We start from the raw sequence: 21,512 nt of genomic DNA, 5'->3' as shown, positions 1-21,512 counted from the left end.
AGACAGCCCCTGTGACTGGGCAGACGGTATCATCATTGACTGAGCAGGGCCAGACTCAGGGAAGGAGGCAGTCATGGAAAGAACTGAAGAGTCCTGTTAAGACTTTACGCTTATGAGTTGCTGGGGAAAACCCCAAGCAGACAGGAACACACTGGATTGAGGGTCTACATCTGTGTGAACGTCTGTGTGTGTACCTTCTCCCAGAATATACCATGAAGACACATGTAATAACAAAAACTAAATGGAAAAGATCCAGGAAACGCCCTGTGGGTGGCGGTAACAGCTGCAGCAGCCCCCATGATGGCGTGGCCGGCCCCATGCTCAGGTACAGGCCCTGTGGGTGGCGGTAACAGCTGCAGCAGCCCCCATGGTGGCGTGGCCAGCCCCGTGCTCAGGTACAGACCCTGTGGGTGGTGGTAACAGCTGCAGCAGGCCCCATGGTGGCGTGGCTGGCCCCGTGCTCAGGTACAGGCCCTGTGGGTGGTGGTAACAGCTGCAGCAGCCCCCATGGTGGCGTGGCCGGCCCCGTGCTCAGGTACAGGCCCTGTGGGTGGTGGTAACAGCTGCAGCAGCCCCCATGGTGGCGTGGCCGGCCCCGTGCTCAGGTACAGGCCCTGTGGGTGGTGGTAACAGCTGCAGCAGCCCCCATGGTGCCTGGCCGCCCCAGTCCTCAGCCACAGGGTCTGGCAGCCCTGCTCTTCTCTAACCCTCTCCACCCACTGCCCCATTATGTCCTCATTAAACTTCTTGAGAGAACATCGGAGGGTGCCTTTTCTTAATCTCCTAGATCCTCTGAAACAGCCAAACTGGAGCTAAATGGTTATAAAAAGAATAGTGGAGTTTGAAAGATGGTCGTTTTTTGAAAGATACTAGAGTTGGAAACACTGAAAGTTAAGGCTGGAATTAAGTTTTCATGTCAATCCGCAGAACTTTTTTCATGACTAGAGAGAGATGTTGAAACTACCACGACTCACTCCGTGTGTCCCTGGAAAACATTCACCGAGTGGATGGAGGGGTCCCTGAAATCCCAGAGGCGGAAAGTCGTGTCGCGGGAGGAGGTCACCACGAGCCGCTGGGTGGGGTGTGTGCAGCAGTGCGTCAGCTCCTGGTCATGCCCTGCAACCAAGATGGCAAAACGCAAGGTCAATCCCCGCAGATGCACTGAGAGCGAAGCTTTTCAACAGCACAAGAACCCAAGCAGCCGTCTCTCTGAGAAGGTGAGCCTGACCTAATGGAACCACTCAGCCGCATGTGGGTCACGGTGGGGCCAGTTTTTCCTCAGAAGCTGAAGCCCTTTCAGCCGTCCACATCAAAGGAACAGGGAACTAAGCAGGTGCATAACCCATTTTCTGACCCTAACAGTTAGAAGGTCAGGAGAATTAACAGGCTGAACATGAGAACCCCTTAAATCTTAATTCTTTGCTTCCAGAATATCTTCTAATGATAGAATGCTGTGGGTCCTCAGTCAAATACAATCTTTAAGCTCCTGCAGGAAATGCACTTACAGACAGATTCGCAGAAGCAACTTCAGCAGGCAGAACCCCAAGACGGCCCCAAGCCACCCCGCCCCGTACATGCCCTGCCTAAACCACCACACCCATAACCCTGCATACGCCCTAAGCCACCCCTGCCCCATACACACCCTGAGCCACCCTGCCCCGTACACGCCCTGCCTAAGCCACCTCCCCAACCACCCCGCACACACTCTAAGCCACCCTGGCCCGTACACACCCCAAGCCACCTGGCTCGTACCCACCCTGCCTAACGCCCTTCCCTTCAGAGCCTGCTAACAGGGTGAGATTATCTTTCTGGCAATTTTGATACATTATAAAGCAAAAAGGATTTTGCAGATGTAATTAAGGTCCCTAAATGAGTTGACTTTGAGTTAAAGGAAGATTGTCCTGGGTGGCCTGGCCTAACCCAATGGGCCCTTAGAAAGGGTCCCAGAAGTCGGAGAGTTCAGAGCAGCAGGGGAGGAGCTCTAGCCGAGGAGGAAAGCAGCTGCTGTGTGAGAAAAGGCATGCCCTGTGCAGGGGCTCCCAGGGCCAGGCACAGCCTCCAGATGCCCAGAGGCTCCCCAGCTGGCAGCTGGCAACATGGGGCCTCAGGCACCAGGGCAGGAAGGGGCTTCTCTAAGGACAGCAGACTCGGAAGAAGACCACAGCCTCAGGGAGGCCCTGCCCAGGCCACACCCTGGCTTCCGTCTTCAAGCCCCAGGGAGAAGAGCAGCTGCCACAGACCCAGAATCCCTGACCTGGGAAACCATGAGGCAGTAATTCCTGTCATTTTAAGACACTAAGTTTGTGGAAATTTGTTATAGAGCAATGGGAAACTAATCAACCACCCTATTCCCAATATCTACATGCTACATGCTACAGTTAAAATCCCCTGAAGATAATACACATTTAGCTATCAAAAGTTCTATTATTAATACAAAGAATCTCCAAAAATTACCACAGAAGAGCCAAAAGGACTGAGACTCATTCTGGTCAAGAAGCAAGTGGCAAGGTCAGACATAACACATGGACATAAACTAACATGCACAGCCAGGAGGCCGAGGACTCAAAGAACTCAGGCACCTGTCAGAGAATGAACGAGCTCAGATGTCTCCACATCATACAGGTTTGCCGTCCGGTCCCATGAGGCAGTCACGGCCTGCTTCCCCCCGACCAGCCAGTCTGCAGCGATGACCACGCCTTGGTGGCTCTTGAGGGATGTCAGCGGGACGCGGATGGTGGGGCAGTCGCTGGACACGTCCCCATCGAGGTCGGGCTCGTCCTTGTCAGAGCACTCTACTTCATCTTCCCCGGATATCTGCTGCCAAAGAGAAGACCAGAAAACAAAGACATTTCCTGGGAATCTTGAGTTTCTTCCAACACAGCGACAAAACAGACTGCTCTCATTCATCTCCTGACGACGTACCCACCACGACAGCCACCACCAGGAGCCCGGTGCTGGCCATTGTGACGAGTGTGTCCTCCTCCGACCCGTAACTGCTGCCCGCTGAAAACCCATCAACTTTATGACTATTTCATACAAAAAAAAAGTGGAATGTACCATGTTGTCAACTGAACTACCATTTATTTCCACTAACCAACAGAATGGCAAATAAAGTGACATCAACACTTAAGTTTTCATCACTTATCAGTAGAAATGCAATATAAAACTAAACAAATACAAGTGAAAGTCAGTAATTTATCATATTACAAAAAAGAAGCATGTTCATGCTCAAGAGCCTATTTAGAATACACTTAGAATTCTTTGCTACAATTATTAGAGTCTACTTTCCTTTGTAACATCAAGTCTCCTGTCGAAGGCCAAGGATAAATAAACACATTAGAGCCAGCTCTGTAAGAAAATCTGTATATCCATCCAACAAATATTTATCAGGGGCTGACAGACTGCCAGCCCTCACCCCCAGCTCAGGTGCTGCTTACACAGTGCAGAAGAGGACAGACGGCTCCTGACACGCACACATGCAAAACTACGCGCAATCTAGCAGGAAAGGACTCCAGAGTGAAGACCACTGGCAAAGCCCCTGCCCTCAGAGAACTGACGTTCTAGCAAAAGACAGAGAACACACACACACACACACACACACACGCGCGCACGCTAGTATGGGGACGTATGTCATATGTACACAAGCTGGAACCGATAGTTTGGAAATCTGTCCCGGCCTAAATCTCAGGCTGAACTGGAATCTCCTGGTTGGAGGTAAGGCCCGGTTGGGGTGTCTGGCTCATGGGGGAGGATTCCTCCTAGCCTAGGGCTGACCTCACAACACTGAGTGAGCTCTCACGAGATCTGGCTGTTTCGATGTGTGGCACCCCTGCCTTGCTCCTGCTTCCACCATGGGACACATCTCTCGTTTCGTCTTCTGCTGTGACTGAAAGCTCCAAGTTCCCTGAGGCCTCCCCAGAAGCCAAGCAGATGCTGGCGCCACACTTCCTGTACAGCCTGAAGAACCAGCCAATTAAACCTCTTCAATTCTTTATAAATTCCCCAGTCTCAGGTATTTTTTTATAGCAATGCAAGAATGGCCTAACACACAAATGTCATGAGCACATACACATTACTTGGGAACACACGTCACAGTGACGCAGAGCAGGACAAGAACACACGTCACAGGCACGCAGAGCAGGATGAGAACACATGTCACAGGGATACATGGCAGGACAGGAACACACATCACAGACACAGAGCAGGATGGGAACAGACATCACAGGGACACACAGCAGGATGGGAACACACGTCACAGACAGAGCAGGACAGGAACACATGTCACAAAGCAGAGCAGGACGGGAACACACGTCACAGGGACGCACAGCAGGATAGGAACACACGTCACAGACAGAGCAGGACGGGAACACGTCACAGGGACACATGGCAGGACAGGAAGACACATCACAGGGACACACGACAGGACGGGAACATGTCACAGGAAAGCAGAGCAGGATGGGAACACACGTCACAGGGACACACGGCAGACAGGAACACACGTCACAGACACAGAGCAGGACGGGAACACGTCACAGGGACACACGGCAGGACAGGAACACAAGTCACAGGGACACACGACAGGACGGGAACACACGTCACAGGAAAGCAGAGCAGGATGGAAACACACGTCACAGGGACGCACGACAGGACGGGAACACACGTCACAGGGACACAAAGCAGGACGGAAACACATCACAGGGACGCATGACAGGACGGGAACACACGTCACAGGAAAGCAGAGCAGGACGGGAACACACGTCACAGGGACGCACGACAGGACGGGAACACACGTCACAGGAAAGCAGAGCAGGACGGGAACACAAGTCACAGGGACACACGGCAGACAGGAACACACGTCACAGACACAGAGCAGGACAGGAACATACCTCACAGGGACACAGAGCAGGACGGGAACACAAGTCACAGGGACGCACGGCAGGACGGGAACACACGTCACAGGAAAGCAGAGCAAGACGGAAACACAAGTCACAGAGACACACGACAGGACGGGAACACACGTCACAGGAAAGCAGAGCAGGACGGGAACACACGTCTCAGGGACACACAGCAGGACAGGAACACACGTCACAGAGATACATGACAGGACGGGAACACACGTCACAGGGACACATGGCAGGACAGGAACACACGTCACAGGGAAGCAGAGCAGGACGGGAACACACGTCACAGAGACACAGAGCAGGACGGGAACACACATCACAGGGACACACGGCAGGACAGGAACACACGTCACAGGGAAGCACGGCAGGACAGGAACACACGTCACAGGGAAGCACGGCAGGACAGGAACACACGTCACATAAACACACACAGAGTAAGGCGGTAGTAAGTTCTGTGGAGTAAAATAAAACAGGACGAGGGGCAGCTTGGTCAGGGGCTGCTATTTTCCATGGAATGACTGAGGAGGGCTCTGTGACGAGGTCACGCTTGAGTCAGGCATGAGGAAAGGAAGGTTAAGGCCCGCCTGTGCTGAGGAGCAGCATTTCCACTTCCACATGTGCAGAGCAGCTACAGGAGGCAAAGTCAGAGGTCGCATCAGAAACAGCTCGTTTCATCCCAGGAGACTGTGGAAAGGACGCCGGGTTTTATTCCAGGTGTGATGCCAAATCACCAGGCGGCTGTGTGTGGGGTGTGGTGCCTGGCGTGTGCTGCAGGAACAAAGGGCTGCTATGGACATAACTGTGGACCCACATTCCTGCGCTGAAGTCCTCACCCAGGACCTCAGAATGTGGCTGTTTAGAGAAAGGGACTTGAAAGAGGTGATTAAGGTAAGACGGGGCCAGGAGAGTGGAGCCTAATCCGACAGGCCTGACGTCCTCCTAAGAAGGGATGAGGACACAGACACTCCCAGAGGAATGAAGGACCCATGGTGAAGACGCCATCTCTGAGCCATGGAGAGGCCTCAGCAGGAACTGGCCCTGCTCACATCCTGGTCTCAGCTCCAGCCTCTGGGACTGCAGGGACACGGGCCTGTTGTTTAGAAGCCACCCTGCCTGTGGCGCTTTGTTATGACAGCCCCAGAAAACAACGTGGGGAGATCAGCAGAGATGAGAGAAGCGCTGGTGAGAGAGAGCGGCCTGGAGCAGGGTGGGAAGAGAGAACTGAAACCCCCTCTGCTTCAGGAGCTTCTGACAGGCTGATTTCCACATGCAGTAAGAGAACAATACGGACCATGTAAAGGTGTTTGGTCTGAAGCACCAGGTGACCAATGGTGACATTTCCAGAGGGGTGGCACAAAGAAACCAGACAGCAAGTTCAGAGCGGCATGCGCAGCTCAGTCAGGACAGGGGGTCAGGGACACGATGGGGGTGAGGCTCACAAGGCTGGGAGAGGACCCCCAGACAGGTTGCAGCGGGGGGAAGGGACTCGGATTGTCATCTTGAAGGCAGGGGGTGACAGGCAACAGCACTGCCCACGGCTGGGAAAATGGCTGCGAAGGGAGCACAGCAAAGAGCCAGGAGCAGCGACGGGGCAAACTCCTTCAGAGGAGAAAAAGAAGCCCAATGAAGTTAAACTAATAACTCGGCGTGACCTCACTTGGGTGCGACAGTCGTTCTGCTGGTAATCTAAATCTGTTTCCACTACACTACCGAAACACTTCCTCATCAACATTGCAGATGTCAAGCAAAACAAGATGTCTGTCCAAAAGCTATGATGATTCAAGATGAACACAGATTTCAACAGATTACAGTTCGTGTTGAAATTTAAAATTAGAACTGCTAAGAAAATCAGAGTCAAGACTGGCCAGCAAAAGCTTCAGAAAACAAGGCCGCTTTCCACCTAAGGAGGCTCATTTCATCCAGCAATGCTGGAAGGAGCCTACCATGCTGTTTATGCAGGGACTTGGGCGTCCACGGGCTCTGGCATCTGTGGGCACACGGTCCTGGAACCAATTCCCCGCCAACACCCGTTTATGCAGGGACCTGGGCGTGCATGGGCTCTGGCATCTGCGGGTCCTGGAATGGCTCCCCTGCCGGTACCAGGAGGCAGCTGTATTATTATCTACTCTTCATTAGGGAGGGACCGACACAACTGTGCCTGCTCGGGACAGCTCAAGTCATGGCACACCACAGAGGTTCATCTTTAACTCGGACCCCCCCAACACCAGCCCCAAATCTTGAGGTGGCAACTAACAACATGAGACGTGCACTCACCCAACACAAGCAAAGTAGTAAAGAAGAAAATAAAATCAGGTGAACGTTCTAAGTAAACTATTAGGTGTTTTTAATGTAAGTACTGCACATGAATCTTCCCTCTGAGAAAACCGGTATTTTTCCTATTTTATGTGGACAACGGTCCGTACATTAAGTCCTCTGAATTTCCCGAGCCTCAGTGCTCACCCTCCGGACCTTTCCACTGCACCTACCATCAATGCACATTTCACTGGTTTCATCACCAAACGTGCGTGTTAATGGACAACGTTCTGCGCTACAGAATGAATAGTCCGGTAATTCCACAAAGAGAACAAAAATGTGTTAAAATACATAATACGTTCAGTTAAAAATGAACTATTAGGACCTCTCAACTAAAGAAAACTCATTTATCACTGGAATTCATTAACTGCTAACTATCTCCGCATAGAACAGTGTTTAGAACTTCATGAAGCAGAAAAGTCAAGGAATATTCCAAGATGAAAATACCAAAACGAGATTACTCTCATCCTTGCAATGACCACAGCCCAATGCAAACTGAAACTTCTAGACATGTGCGTCATTCACACTGTCTGCCTGGCGCCGTTCCCACCTGCTCGGGTGCACAGGGAGGGCTGAGCATGCGGGAAGACCACGCCACTAACGTTTATCCTGTCACTACTAACGTTTATCCTGTCACTGAAACTAGGAAGATAACTGCACTCAGAGGAACAGGCAGGCCTCTTTGTGATCATAAACACAGGGCTGGGCTACAGCAGGCAGCGCGAGCAAACAGTAAGTGAAGAATTTTATGAATTTATGGGATGAGTACATGAATTCATTCCTCTCAATAGGCAACATCTTTCATTACCTACGTTTAAATTTGAACCACATAAAAATGATGTCATACAAGCCATTAACTGGAGTGATGAAAGTCCATGAAAGACACACCAGATGTCTAATATTACACAGATGAACCAGTTCACACAAGCCGTTAACTGATATGACAAAAGTTCACGGAAGATACCCCAGATGTCTAATATTAAACAGATGAAACAGTAAGAGACTGGATGGTAAATGTTCCCTGTCTGTAGAAAGGAAGGCTGAAGCAGACGCGCGCACAAGTGAAGCAGCATCTTTCTAGGTGCTGACTCAGTCAGTGCAGGCCTCCAAAACACAAGACTACAGGCCAAGCGGCTTCAACAACAGAAATTAGTTTTTTCCCAGTACTGGAGACTCCGAGTCCACGACGAAGGTGCCAACCAGTGCAGCTTCTCTTCCAGTGCATAGCACTGCCATCCTGCCATGCACCTACAGGGGCTTTTATTAATATTAGCATGGAGACAGGGCGACAGGGAGAAGCGGGGAGGAAGGGGGAGAAAGAGGGAAAGAGAGGGAGAGAGACGGAGAGGCAAGCGCATGTGCAAAGACCACTCATCCTATGGGATCAGGGCAGCCCCTCCACTACCTCATTTTGCTTTAACCACTTCCTTAGACCATCTCCAAAGACAGCCACGCTGGGGGTTAGGGCCTCAACACAAAATTCAAGGGGACAGAGACATTTAGTTGAGAACATCGTGTCCCTGCCCACCCCCCCCCCACACCAAAATTCACATCCTTCTTGCATGGCAAATGCACTCATCTCATCCCCACAGCCCCAGAAGTCTTATTCCAGCCATCAGGCTGAGGTGTGAAATCCTGAGTTTCAACAAAACATCATCTGAATCAGGAGTGGGTAGGACTCAGGGTGACTCACCCATCCTGAAGCTGAGTTCCCCTCCAGCCATGAACCACTGAACCCGAACAAGTTATGGGTTCCCAAAATACAACAGTCAGGCATAGTAGACAGGACAGACACTACTTTCCAAGAGAGACAGAGATAAAAGGGAAAGGGTGGCGGGGCCCAAGCAAGTTCAAAACCCCACAGGGCAAACTCCACAAGCTCTTCAGGCTCCAGAGAGCCCCTCCTGGGCTGGATGCCACCCTCCAGGCATGCTGGGGTGAGGGCATCACCCCCTTGGCTCGGCCTGGCAGCCCCACCCCCACAGCACTGGACCATGACAGTCAGGCCCTGAAACCATGGAGGCCCCATGCTTTGAAACCAAAGAAGAAACAGGCCCTCATCCTGGGCCTGCGGTGAAAGCTGCAGCCCTGCCAAACTCAGAATCACCTTCGGGGGCGTTCTTCCCTTGTCTTGAAGGGTGCTAAAGGTTCTTGGCCAGGCAGCGCTGGTTTCTGTGCTGTGGAATCTCAGCAGTCTGATGCCTTCCTTCATTCTGTCCCCATGGCGCCCCCTCTGGTTGGAGCTGGCGGGGTCTCTGGGTGTAATCTCATGTCCCCACCGTGTCCCCTCTGGTTGGAGCTGGCAGGGTCTCTGGGTGTAATGTCATGTCCCACCGTGTCCCCTCTGGTTGGAGCTGGCAGGGTCTCTGGGTGTAATCTCATGTCCCCACTGTGCCCCCTCTGGTTCAAGCTGGCAGGGTCTCTGGGTGTGATCTCATGTCCCACCGTGTCCTCTCTGGTGCAAGCTGGCAAGGTCTCTGGGTGTAATTCCATGTCCCCACAGTGTCCCCTCTGGTTCAAGTTGGTGGGGTCTCTGGGTGTAATCTTATGTCCCACCATGTCCCCTCTGGTTAAAGCTTGCAGGGTCTCTGGGTGTAATCCCATGTCCCCGTCGTGTCCCTTCTGGTTGGAGCTGGCAGGGTCTCTGGGTGTAATTCCATGTCCCCACAGTGTCCCCTCTGGTTCAAGCTGGCAGGGTTGCTGGGTATAATCCCATGTCCCACTGTGTCCCCTCTGGTTTAAGCTCGTGGGGTCTCTGGGTGTAATCTTATGTCCCACCATGTCCCCCCTGGTTAAAGCTGGCAGGGTCTCTGGGTGTAATTCCATGTCCCCACAGTGTCCCCTCTGGTTCAAGCTGCCAGGGTCGCTGGGTGTAATCCCACGTCCTACTGTGTCTCCTCTGGTTTAAGCTTGTGGGGTCTCTGGGTGTAATCTTATGTCCCACCATGTCCCCTCTGGTTCAAGCTGGTGGGGTCTCTGGGTGTAATCCCATGTCCCACTGTGTCCCCTCTGGTTGGAGCTGGCAGGGTCTCTGGGTGTAATGTCATGTCCCACCGTGTCCCCTCTGGTTGGAGCTGGCGGGGTCACTGGGTGTAATGTCATGTCCCACCGTGTCCCCTCTGATTGGAGCTGGCAGGGTCTCTGGGTGTAAGTCATGTCCCACCGTGTCCCCTCTGGTTGGAGCTGGTGGAGTCTCTAGGTGTAATTCCATGTCCCCACAGTGTCCCCTCTGGTTCAAGCTGCCAGGGTCGCTGGGTGTAATCTTATGTCCCACCATGTCCCCTCTGGTTCAAGCTGGTGGGGTCTCTGGGTGTAATGTCATGTCCCACTGTGTCCCCTCTGGTTGGAGCTGGCAGGGTCTCTGGGTGTAATGTCATGTCCCACCGTGTCCCCTCTGGTTGGAGCTGGCAGGGTCTCTGGGTGTAAGTCATGTCCCACCGTGTCCCCTCTGGTTGGAGCTGGCGGAGTCTCTGTGTGTAATCCCATCTCCACTCCTGGTTCCTGCTGTGGTGGGTGCTTAAAGCTGTGGCTCCCACCCACACTCACCTCCCTGTCAACTGGCTGTTCAGACAAACCCTGCATGTTCTCTTCGGAACTGGCTTTCTCCTTTTTCTGTAACAGGCATAGGCTGGGAATGTCCCTAATCTCACAAGTTCTTGTCCCCTTTCCCTTAACAACTCCTTCGGTGTGTCTCCATCCTTTCACACTTTATTATATGCGAGGAGAGAAGCCAGGCTGCACCTTTAACATTTCACTCACGAGATCTCAGCTCAGTCAAGTCCTCTGCCATTTTGTACGAGGATCACTTTCCTCTGGTTCCCGTACCCTGTCCCTCGCCGCCTCTGAGGCCTCACCACAAGGGCCTTCAACATCCACTTTCCACAACATTCTATGATACCTGAGTTCTCCAGGACGCTAGACGCTTTCCCTCCAGCTCTCCCCTTTCTTCTCTGAGCCTTCACCAGAGTCATCATTAATGTCCATATTTCTACCAACAAACCCTTCACAGCCAGAGGCTTTCTCCAGCAGGTACCTGAGAACTCCTGCAGCATCTACCCATTCCCGATTCCAAAGCCACGTCCTCGTTTTTAGGGATTTCCTAAGCAGCCCCCCTACTTTGTGGTACTAAAATCTGTCTTAGTTTGCTCTGGCTGTCATAACAAAATACCATAGACTGGGTGACTTATAAAAAACAGGAATGTATTTTCTCACAGTTCTGGAGGCTGGAAGTCCAAGATCAAGGTTTCTGCCAATTCGGGTTCTGATGCGGTCTCTCCTTAGGGCGTACAGATGGCCGCCCTCTGGATCTGCCCGTACATGACACAGACAGTGACAGAGAGACTGAGAACACAGGCGAGCTCTCCATTGTCTCCTCATGGGAGGACACTAATCCCAGTGGACCTCACACAACCTCACTGAACCTCAACTACCTCCTTAGAGGCCCATCTCCAAAGTCAACCACGCTGGGAGTGAAGGCTTCAACACTGAATCTTGGGGGGACACAAACATTCAGCCCATGGCAGATATTAGAAACGGATCTCAGATTCGCAGACATCAGCATCCTACGCGCTCGCAGGTAAGGAAAGGTGCTTACACTAGTGTCAGCGACAGGCTGGGGTGTCGGCAGCTGCACCGCGTATCTCCAGATATGAGCAGTCTGATCTCCAGAAGCTGAAGAGAGAAATCGGGGAAAATTACCCAAGGCACAGACCATGGTAAAATGTGCTCTTCACTGCATGCTGGCTGAGCGGCAGCAGTCAGACCTTTCCGGCTTAGTGACCACTTAGTGAAATGAATGTACTTTGCACTTAAATAACTCTTTTCTGAGACTGCACAATGCTATTGAGAACAGAGTACATGTGCAAAATTGATGAGATAATGATGACTTATAAAACTACTTCACTTTTCATTTTAGCATAGAAAGCCCCGGAGGTTCAGAGAAAATGGACCAATAGTAGACTTTACTCTCCATCTGTTTAACCTAAGAAACCCTATTATACCAGAACCTAGAGCTGTGATCAACTCTGAGATGCAGGGGAAAGCGACGCTCATCTCCATCCATTCGACACCGAGGCAACGTCTCAACGGGCGGCACCCATCGCACTCCTCACCTGTGCGGCTCCATCCCGCTCTGTTTTCAGCAGCCAGTTTGCTAGGAAACGCTCTGACTGAGGACTGGAAAGACAAAGGACAGCACTGCAGGCAGAGAACGCGCCTCCGACACCGGAGCAGCCACGTCTCCCCAACGCAGGGGCAGGCTGGCTTCCACCTTCTCTTCACTGCACCAAACTTCCCTGAAGGAGCTGCTCTGAGCTGAAGCAGCACGTTTCATAAATGAAGGTGCTGCCCTGACTTGCAACTGCTCCTCACATCAATATCATGCCCGATCCAGTCTAATTCTCCTCTCTCTATGCCCATTACCACATGCTTCCAAGGCTTCGTCAGTTCCCGGATGTGTCTGGTTCCACCCTCTTTACCCGCCCTTTGGTTTGAATCTGGACACGTCTAACTGCCACAGTCTCCTTTGTCCTCTTTCCCATCATCCAACAAACCACTAACTTCAGAAGATTCAAACTCCTTGCTTGCTTTAGTTTTCACATACGTATTAAGGTGAAAATTAGCTATGTGGTCTGGACTGCTCCAAATGACTCTCAGTCTAACCCTCCCACATTTCTCTCTGACATAAAAACTCCAACCTAACTGTGTGACTCACTGTATCACACACACTGGAAGTACTTGTCACTTGGGCTCCTTCTTACACAACTTCACCTGCACAAAGCGGCCAGTCATCTCAACCTCGGTGTTCTATCCCTGGTCAGCACAATCTGGCCTGTAGGCAATACCCAGGCAGCCACCCATTTTTGTGAATGAAGTTGCCGGACACAGCCATGCCCACTCATCAGTGCACCGTCCACTGCTTTTATGTTACAACAGAACTGGAGACAGAGCCTGAATGTCCCACAGAGATGAAAATATTCACTCACTATTCCTTTACAGAAAAAGCGTAGGGACCTCTGGTCTGCAGAAAGCCCACGCACAGCCTTCGAGATGATCGCCAATGTCCCTGGACTACCACGGGCAACTGTGGGGGTCTGACAGTCTCACAGGAAAAGCCCTCATGACTGTAAAGCTACCCTCCAAAAGCAACCAAGGGAGGCACGTTTTTACAACTACTCCATGCAAGCTATCACAGTGTAGGTAAACTATCCAGAAAGAAGTAAAAATGCTGACTCACAACGTGCCGTGTCTCTGCGCTACTTTTCTCCTTTCTCCATATCCGATGCATAGAAGTTAAGGGAACACAACGATAGCCACGGGCCCCCAAGGAACTGTCCGTCTACAGGAACCACAGGTAAACAGCAAACACGCTGTACGAGTCAATCATCTTCAGCTCACCGTCACTCTAACTGCTACCCACCACTGTCTCCAGAAAGCACTGCTCAATGTACTTCCCCGTATCCACTTTTCATTTAATTCATAAAATGTTGACTAAAGATTAACTTTCAGAAACGCCATGGATTATTCTGCTAGTGATAAGAAAGGAATATTTATAGCTGTTTTAAGACCATCTATCATTTTGTTCAATAAAGAAAAAAATCAACATACCAGTGAGAGCCAACTGCTCTGAGGGATGAAATTTTATAGAATTTACTGCAAAATAAAAATATGATAAAAACAGGTTTAAAGTGACAAAAACATGTTATCAACATTTATTAGCTATAGCATGTATTTCGAAGTCAACATTAAAAGAACTATGAGAGTTCAATATTAGATCCCCCACTCAATTAAACTATAAATAAATGTGAGAATTAAAACAGAGCCACAATAAACAACAGCTAAGGTATGAACCCCCAAATCGCTACAGTATAGGACCCAGGAAAAGGATATTAATAATCTCTTTCCTTTTATAGACAGGGATGTCATTTTTATCTTAAATCAGGATTTTAAAAAAGAAAATATAACAACAGGTGAAGGCAAATTATAGTGTGGCACACACAGTTTATAAGCCCACCCCCACCCCACCTTCCTTCCCAGCCTGAGGACCCTAATCATTTCTGTGACTAGTAGAGACCACAGGATCCTAGAGAGTATCACCTCTGCCGGCCTCAGGGGATGAATGAGGACTGGGTTACACCAGGCATGATGTCCTCCCGCTCTCCTTACAAAAGGGGTATTTGGTAGAGGTCTTACTTCGGTTGCCTAGGCTGGAGTGCAGTGGCGCCATCTCAGCTTGCTGCAGCTTTGACCTTCCAGACTCAGGTGAGCCTCCCACCTTAGCCTCCCAAGTAGCTGGGACTACAAGAAGATACCACCACGCCTGGCTGTTTGGGGTTTTTTTTGTATTTTCAGTAGAGGCAGGGTCTTGCCATGTTGCCCAAGCTGGTTTCAAACTCCTGCCGGCCTCAGCCCCAGCCTCTCAAAGTGTTGGGATTCTAGGTGTGTGCCACCACGCCCAGCCAGAAGTCTTCTGAGGAAGCTATCATTTTCTTGAAAAAGGTGCGTGAGACCCTGGTACTTCACCTTCCCCCTTGCTTCTGTCCTGACTGTAGACAGGATAGCTTGGCATGTGGTCAGCAAGACACCAAGCATGCGCACAAACACCAGCACTGAACACAGAGCCCGGCTCCACAGGCCTGACCCAGTCCGGAGTCCACCCTGCCCACCTGGAACCTTCCGAAGCAAACAACGGGGCTTGGGATAGGGTGAGCTACCCTCAGTCAGCACTGGTCAGCACAACAATGAGCTTACTTGTGTCACTCTGGGGATATCAACCCTTATTTCCACCCCTTGTAAAGAAAATGCATGTCCCTAACACAGAACATATTGGAAATTTTACCAAATCTGAATACGTTATCTCTTAACAAAATGTTAGCTATACCATTAGAATTATATTTTTCTAAGGAACTAAATGAAAAATGCTAGAAGATAGTCTCATTATTAATATTAAAATACAGATAACTGTGGGAAAAGCTGGTAGCAACTGTGTACACTTATAAGTAATAAACCTAAGCACTCAATAGAGCTAAAACCAAATTATCACCATAACCACTAATAAATAGCATTAATGCTTCCAACTTCAATCAATTTTCACTTTATTACGTCTATCCCAACCTTCAGCTAATCACAAATGAAGCTGGGCCACTGTGAGGTGTGGCTGGAAGACACCGCGCCAACCGTGGCTGAGAAGGCAGTGGAAGGCAGGCACGTGGTGATGGGAGCTGCGGAGGAAGCTTCTTTGTAGGACTACTCATGCAGGCATAATGATGTGAACACTGACCACAGATCTTACCAAAATCAGCAGAGAATCAGGATACAGTGAGGATGGAAACCACACCTGGTCTAATGAGGGCCTTGAGAGAGCTCGATCACCCCTGGTCACCTTCCACAGTGGACGGTCAACAGACGGCCCGGTCGGGGCAGCACCATGAGCCATGATTTAAAGGCATAGCAGGAGAACCCACAGGCACCTGACCCAATCCACAGTGGCCATGAGGGGAGCAGAAACAGGGATGCCAGCCACAGCTACCCTTCATCAAGTGTCAGAGGTAATATGGCTCTTTCCATCACATGCACGCTTAACTGTCATAAAATTTAAGCTGAAATCTAAAAAGAGAAGAACAAAGGGGACAACCACCTCTGCCACCAGAGTCACCTCTGCCTCTGAGAGGTGCAGACGCAGCGACACTGGGACCCTCACACAGTTTATCTCCCGGAGGCCTGACAGGGGATCTGTTGTCGGGCATTTTGCTCAGAGGACCCGAGGAAAGAGGCAGAGTGTGATTTGTGGTCAGACCACCTCCTTGTAGAGTTGTACCGACTAAATTCCCGCCAGCCTCACCACTCCCTTCAGGTAGGTCAACTTAGAGATCAAAACATCCCCTAGCGGAAGAACGCAAACACAAGTCCTCAGGAGGAAGAGGAGAGACACACGCAACACGACAGCGTGCCGGAAACACAGGCGTCTTCGCCACTCTCCAACACCGCTCTAAGTACAGGAGGCGTCCTAGAAGAAACAGGCACAGACCTACAAAGAACTAAAGAGATGATGAACGAAGAGACAGACACCAAATACTGGAAGCCAGAAAAGCAGATGGTGATGGTGGGTGGGTGGACACGGGAAGGTTAAATTAACCTGCGTGAAGAACGGAAAGCCAACAAAAAAGCCGGGCTCAAGAAGAGACAGAGACAACTTCTTGCTGGGACAAGGCAGCCTCTATCAGATTCACTCAAACTCCTTACTGGGATTAATTATAAAAGCTATAGATAAACAGCAAAAACTAAACAAAAGGCTTGACATCATCATGGAGCCCCCGAGGCACCCAGGCCCAGAGGCCCCAGAGAGAAGCACTGGAAGCCCCATGACCTGACACACTCCCTCAAGGCACAGAGAAGGCCAGGAGCAAGGGTGCAGTTCAGAAGTGAGGGGCAACGCCAGGAGCTGAGGCAGCCAGGAAGGAGCGAGAGAGCGCTCGCATGCCCCCAGGCACTGACAGCACCTAAACTGGGCATGAGGCCAGACACCAAGCAGAAAGCCTCCAAGAGTTAAAGCGGGGAGTACCGGCAGATCAAACTAAAGCTGGGGCCTGTGAGGGCACCACGGACAACTCCCTTAGAACAAGGGAAAGAAGCCAGAGGAATAGCAGTGCCCCAAAAGCCTAAAAGCCACCGACCCCCAACTCTTCAGTGAATCAAGGCTTGCCGTCCACTCTATGTGCTGGCCAGGGAAAAATTAAATCCTCTCTAGTGAAGAGATGACTCTGCGTCTATGTGTGCGTCTGTGTGTGGATGCAGGCATACCCCGTTCTATTACCCTTCACTTTACTGTGCTTTGTAGGTATTGGATTTTTTACAAATTGAGGGTTTGTGACAAGCCTGCCTCAAACATCTAACTCCCACCATTTTTCCAACAGCACATGTTCACTTCATGTCTCTGTTCCCTTCTTATTCAAACTTTTTTATTTTATTTTATTTTTTTAAGTTTCTTTTTGCCAGCACCGTGACCTTGGACTTTTTCATTAATATAATATCTGTTAAGAGTGACCTGCAATCTCTGATGCTACCACTGTCACTTTTGGGGGAGGTACAAACCACACCCACGTAAGACCACAAACTTACTCTATATATGCTGTGGGGGTTCTGACTGCTCCAACAACCAGCCTTTCTCTCATCTCTCCTCTGCTCAGGCCTCTCTACTCCCTGAGACAAAACAATACTAAAATTAGGCCAACTAATAACCCTATAATGGCCTCGATGTATTCCAATGAAAGGAAGGGTTGCACATGGCTCCCTTTCAATCCAAAGCTGGAAGTGATTACACTTAGTGAGGAAGACAAGTCAAAAGCTGAGACAGGCTGAAAGCTGGGTGTCTTGCACCAAACAGTGAAGTTCTGAATGCAAAGGAAAAGTTCTTGAAGAAAAGTAAAAGTGCTATTCCAGTGAACACACAAACAGTAGGAATGCAAAACAGCCTTCGGACAGTTGTTTATGAGGTTTAAGAAGCCATCTCCACAAAATAAAAGTGCACGGTGACGCAGCAAGTGCTGATGGAGAAGCTGCAGCAAGTTCTCCAGAAGATCCAGCTGAGATCATTAGCGAAGATGGCTACTCTAAACAATGGGTTTGGAATGCAAACAAACAGCCTTATATTGGAAGAATATGCCGTCTAGTACTTCCATAGGTAAAGAGGAGACATCGATGCCTTCAAAACTTCAAGGCACAGGCTGACTCTTGTTAAGGGCTAATGCAGCTGGTGACTTTCAGTGGAAGTCAATGCTCACTTGCCATTCTAAAAACCCTAGAACCCTTAGGAATTACGCTACAACTCCTCTGCCTATAAATGGAACAATAAGGCATGGATGACAACACGTCTGATTACAGCATATCTGATTACAGCATTGTTGACTGAATATTTTAAGCCTACCATTGAGACCTACAACTTTCAAAATATTACTGCTCATTGACAATGCACCTGGTCACCCACGAACTCTGATGGATATGTACAAGATGAATGTTGATTTCATGCCTGCTGATACAACATCCATTCTGCAGCCCATGGATCAAGGAGTCATTTTGACTTTCAAGTCTTATTATTTAAGAAACACACTTCAAAAGGCCATAGCTGCCATAGACAGTGATTCCTCTGATGGATCTGGGCAAACTCAACTGAAAACCTTCCAGCAACAATTCATCTTCCTAAATGCCAGTAAGAACAATTGTGATTCACGGCAGAAGGTGAATATATCATTAACAAGAGTTTGGAAGAAGTTGACTCCAACCCTTACGGATAACTTTGAGAGCTGCAACACTTCAGCAGAGAAAGTAACTGCCAACGTGGTAGAAATAGCAAGAGAACTAGAATTAGAAGTGGAGCCTGAAGATGGGACTGAACTGCTGCAATCTCAGATCAAACTTGAATCAATGAGGAGTTGCTTCTTAGGCATGAGCAAAGGAAGTGATCTCTTGAGATGGAATCTACTCCTGGTGAAGATGTTGTGAACACTGTTGAAATGACAACAAATGGTTTAGAATATTGCGTAAACTTAACTGATACAGCAGCAGCAAAGTTTGAGAGCACTGACTCCAATTTTGAAACTGCATAAATGCTATTAAATAGTATCACATGTGATAGAGAAATCTTTTGTGAAAGACTCAGTCAATGCAGCAAACTTCATTGCTGTCTTATTTTAAGAAACTGCCACAACCTTTAGCAGCTGGCACCCTGATCAGTCAGCAGCCATCAACATCAAGGCAAGACCCTTCACCAGGAAGAAGATTATGACTCACTGAAGACTCTGATGATCATTAGCATTTTTAAGCAATAATTTTTTAAATTAAGGTAGGTACACTGGACCCTTGAGCAACATGGGTTGAAACAACATGAGTCCACTTATTTTTGGATGTTCCACCTCTGCCACTCCTGAGACAGCAAGACTAACTCTTCCTCTTCCTCCTCCTCATCGACCCACTCAATGTGAAGACAAAGAGAATGAGGAACGTATTCCACTTAACACATAATAAATACATTATACATTTTCTCTTCCTTACAATTTTCTAAATAACATATCCCTTTCTCCGGCTTACTTTATTATAAAAACATCACCCTTTATGGTAAGTATGTAATACATAGAACATGTAAAATGTGTTAGCTGTTAATGTTATTGGTAAGGCTCACAGTTAACAGTGGGCTCTCAGTCATTTAGTCTTTGAAGAGTCAAAAGTGATGCACAAATTTCAACTGCAGGGCAGCGGGGTGGTGCCACTGTACATTGGTGTTTTAACATGATGCTATTACACACCTAATAGACTCCAGCACAATGCCAACATAACTTTTATACACACTTGTACTGGGAAACCAGAAAATTCATGTGACTCACTTTGCTGCAAAACTTGCCTTTCTGGAACCAAACCAGCAACATCTCCTGTGTTTGTGTGTACAGCATGCCTATAATACAGGGCCACACAACAATGCAACAACACAGCCATCTGGAAGAATCTCACAGTCAACACCTTAATCTTGAAGGTGGTTTTACACTTTTTGTAAAAATTCACACTGTCCACTTATGATTTGTATACTTTCCAGTGTGTACGTCACACTGTAATAAAAAGTTCAGAAAGTAAAAGAGAATGAAAGGTTCTAAGCACCCAAGGCAGGGGTCAGGCATTTGAGCGAGGGGAATGCATTGAGACTTGAGTAAGCAGCAGCTGGAATCCCAGGAAGCACCCCTGGTGTCCCCAAGAAGATAGGTTCACTCTCCCAATGGGCTAACTAAAAGAGATGACTTCGCAGAATGTTATGGTAAAAAGGAACCTTCAGAGAACAAAGAACCATAGGAAATTAAAATCATCATGGAAAGAATCTCTTTTTCAACAAAAGGCTGATAGATAACGTTTGGGAAATCTCCTAGAAATAAACAAAAATAAGGTAGAAAATGAAAGAGAGAAGATAAAGGAACAATCTAGCAGGTCCAACATCCTATTAACACGAATTCTAAAATACATGAATATTTCTGAGAACATATACTTCTAGACTGGAAGTCCCACTGAATGTCCAGCATATTTTTTTTAAAGTCCACAAACCAAACCCAAAAAGAAATCCCAAGACACTTTTAGACAGAAACATCAGATCACCTACATGTGATCAGATTCAAAATAGTGTCAGACTTACTATCAATCCTAGTAGTTACAAAAATAGCCCAACAACATAATAATCTTCAAATTTTTTGAATGAAAATTATTTCCTATGTGGAAGAAAATACTCAGCCAAATTACCAATGAAGTGTAAAGATGAAATCTGTTTTGCAAACACTTAAGGTCTCAAAGGTTTTACCTCTAAGAAACCTTTGTTAGAAAGCTACTGAAATATGAACCTCCATGAAGAAAAAAGATTTGGGTTCCAGAAAGAAAGGCTGTGACAGAGAAGAGAGGTTGAGAGAAATCCCTGGATGCTGCTAAAGGGAAATTCGAAGGGCAACGGCTTTGAAGAACTCAGACATCAACCCAGTCGCAAGAGTGGGGGACCCCAGCAAGGGAATGAGAACAGCACAAAGAACAAAGACTCATCTGAGGAGGCTGATCACACTGAGAAAAACTTTACGAATACAGCTGAGTTTAAGGATCATTAAGGACATAAACAGAAAAGTAAGCAAGAGGGAAAAATATGGCAACTACCAACTTCTGAAAACACAAAACTGGGGAGAAAATTCAGGCTCAATACATGAGTAGGGGTAGTCATAATTCCCAAAATTTGTACATCTCAATAAAAATCATGACGTAGGCCTGGTACAATGGCTCATGCCTATAATCTTAGCATTTTGGAGGAGGCCAAGGCGGTCAGATTGCCTAAGCTCAGGAATTTGAGACCAGCCTTGGCAACATGGTGAAACCCCATCTCTACTAAAATACAAAAAAATTAGCAGGGCGTGGTGGCCCACATCTGCAATCTCAGCTACTGAGGAGGCTGCGGGACAAGAATCACTTGAACCTGGGAGACGGAGGTTACAGGATCATACCACTGTACTCCAGCCTGGGCAATGGAGCAAGACTCTGTCTCAAAAAAAGAAAAGGTGCAAAAAAATTGGCCAGGTATGGTGGCATGCACCAGTAGTTCCAGTTACTCAGGAGGCTGAGATGGGAAGCTCACTTGAAGCCTGGGAGGTTGAGGCTGCAGTGAGCCGTGATTGTACCAATGCACTCCAACATGGCTAACAGAGTTAAGACCCTACCTCGAAAAAAAAAAAAATCCTGATGTATCTCTTTGGGATGGTAAGGCCAGATCTCCATCTCCCTTAATAAGTCACT

The 21,512-nt window shown here is 48.7% G+C and overlaps 1 protein-coding gene across 3 annotated transcripts in view; it reads right to left on the bottom strand.

The window, feature by feature from the left end:
• The window catches only part of WDR37 (WD repeat domain 37), an 85,125-nt gene that overhangs the window by 28,754 nt on the left and 34,859 nt on the right, over window positions 1-21,512 (bottom strand). For 2 of the 3 annotated variants that reach the window (XM_064371783.1, XM_064371782.1), the window contains exons 8-11: window positions 13,821-13,865; window positions 11,809-11,885; window positions 2,580-2,817; window positions 975-1,116 (exon numbers count right to left, since the gene is read on the bottom strand). In XM_064371783.1, coding sequence (XP_064227853.1) covers window positions 975-1,116; window positions 2,580-2,817; window positions 11,809-11,885; window positions 13,821-13,865 — 502 coding nt within the window. The remainder of the gene's footprint in view (window positions 1-974; window positions 1,117-2,579; window positions 2,818-11,808; window positions 11,886-13,820; window positions 13,866-21,512) is intronic. The other variant, XM_064371784.1, reaches the window with a different exon arrangement.

Source organism: Aotus nancymaae, unplaced genomic scaffold (genome assembly GCF_030222135.1).
Source record: "Aotus nancymaae isolate 86718 unplaced genomic scaffold, 86718_ANA_hifiasm-v0.15.2.pri h1tg000173l, whole genome shotgun sequence".
Taxonomy (NCBI): Eukaryota; Metazoa; Chordata; class Mammalia; order Primates; family Aotidae; genus Aotus; species Aotus nancymaae.
This window is presented reverse-complemented; position numbering and strand designations above follow the sequence as displayed.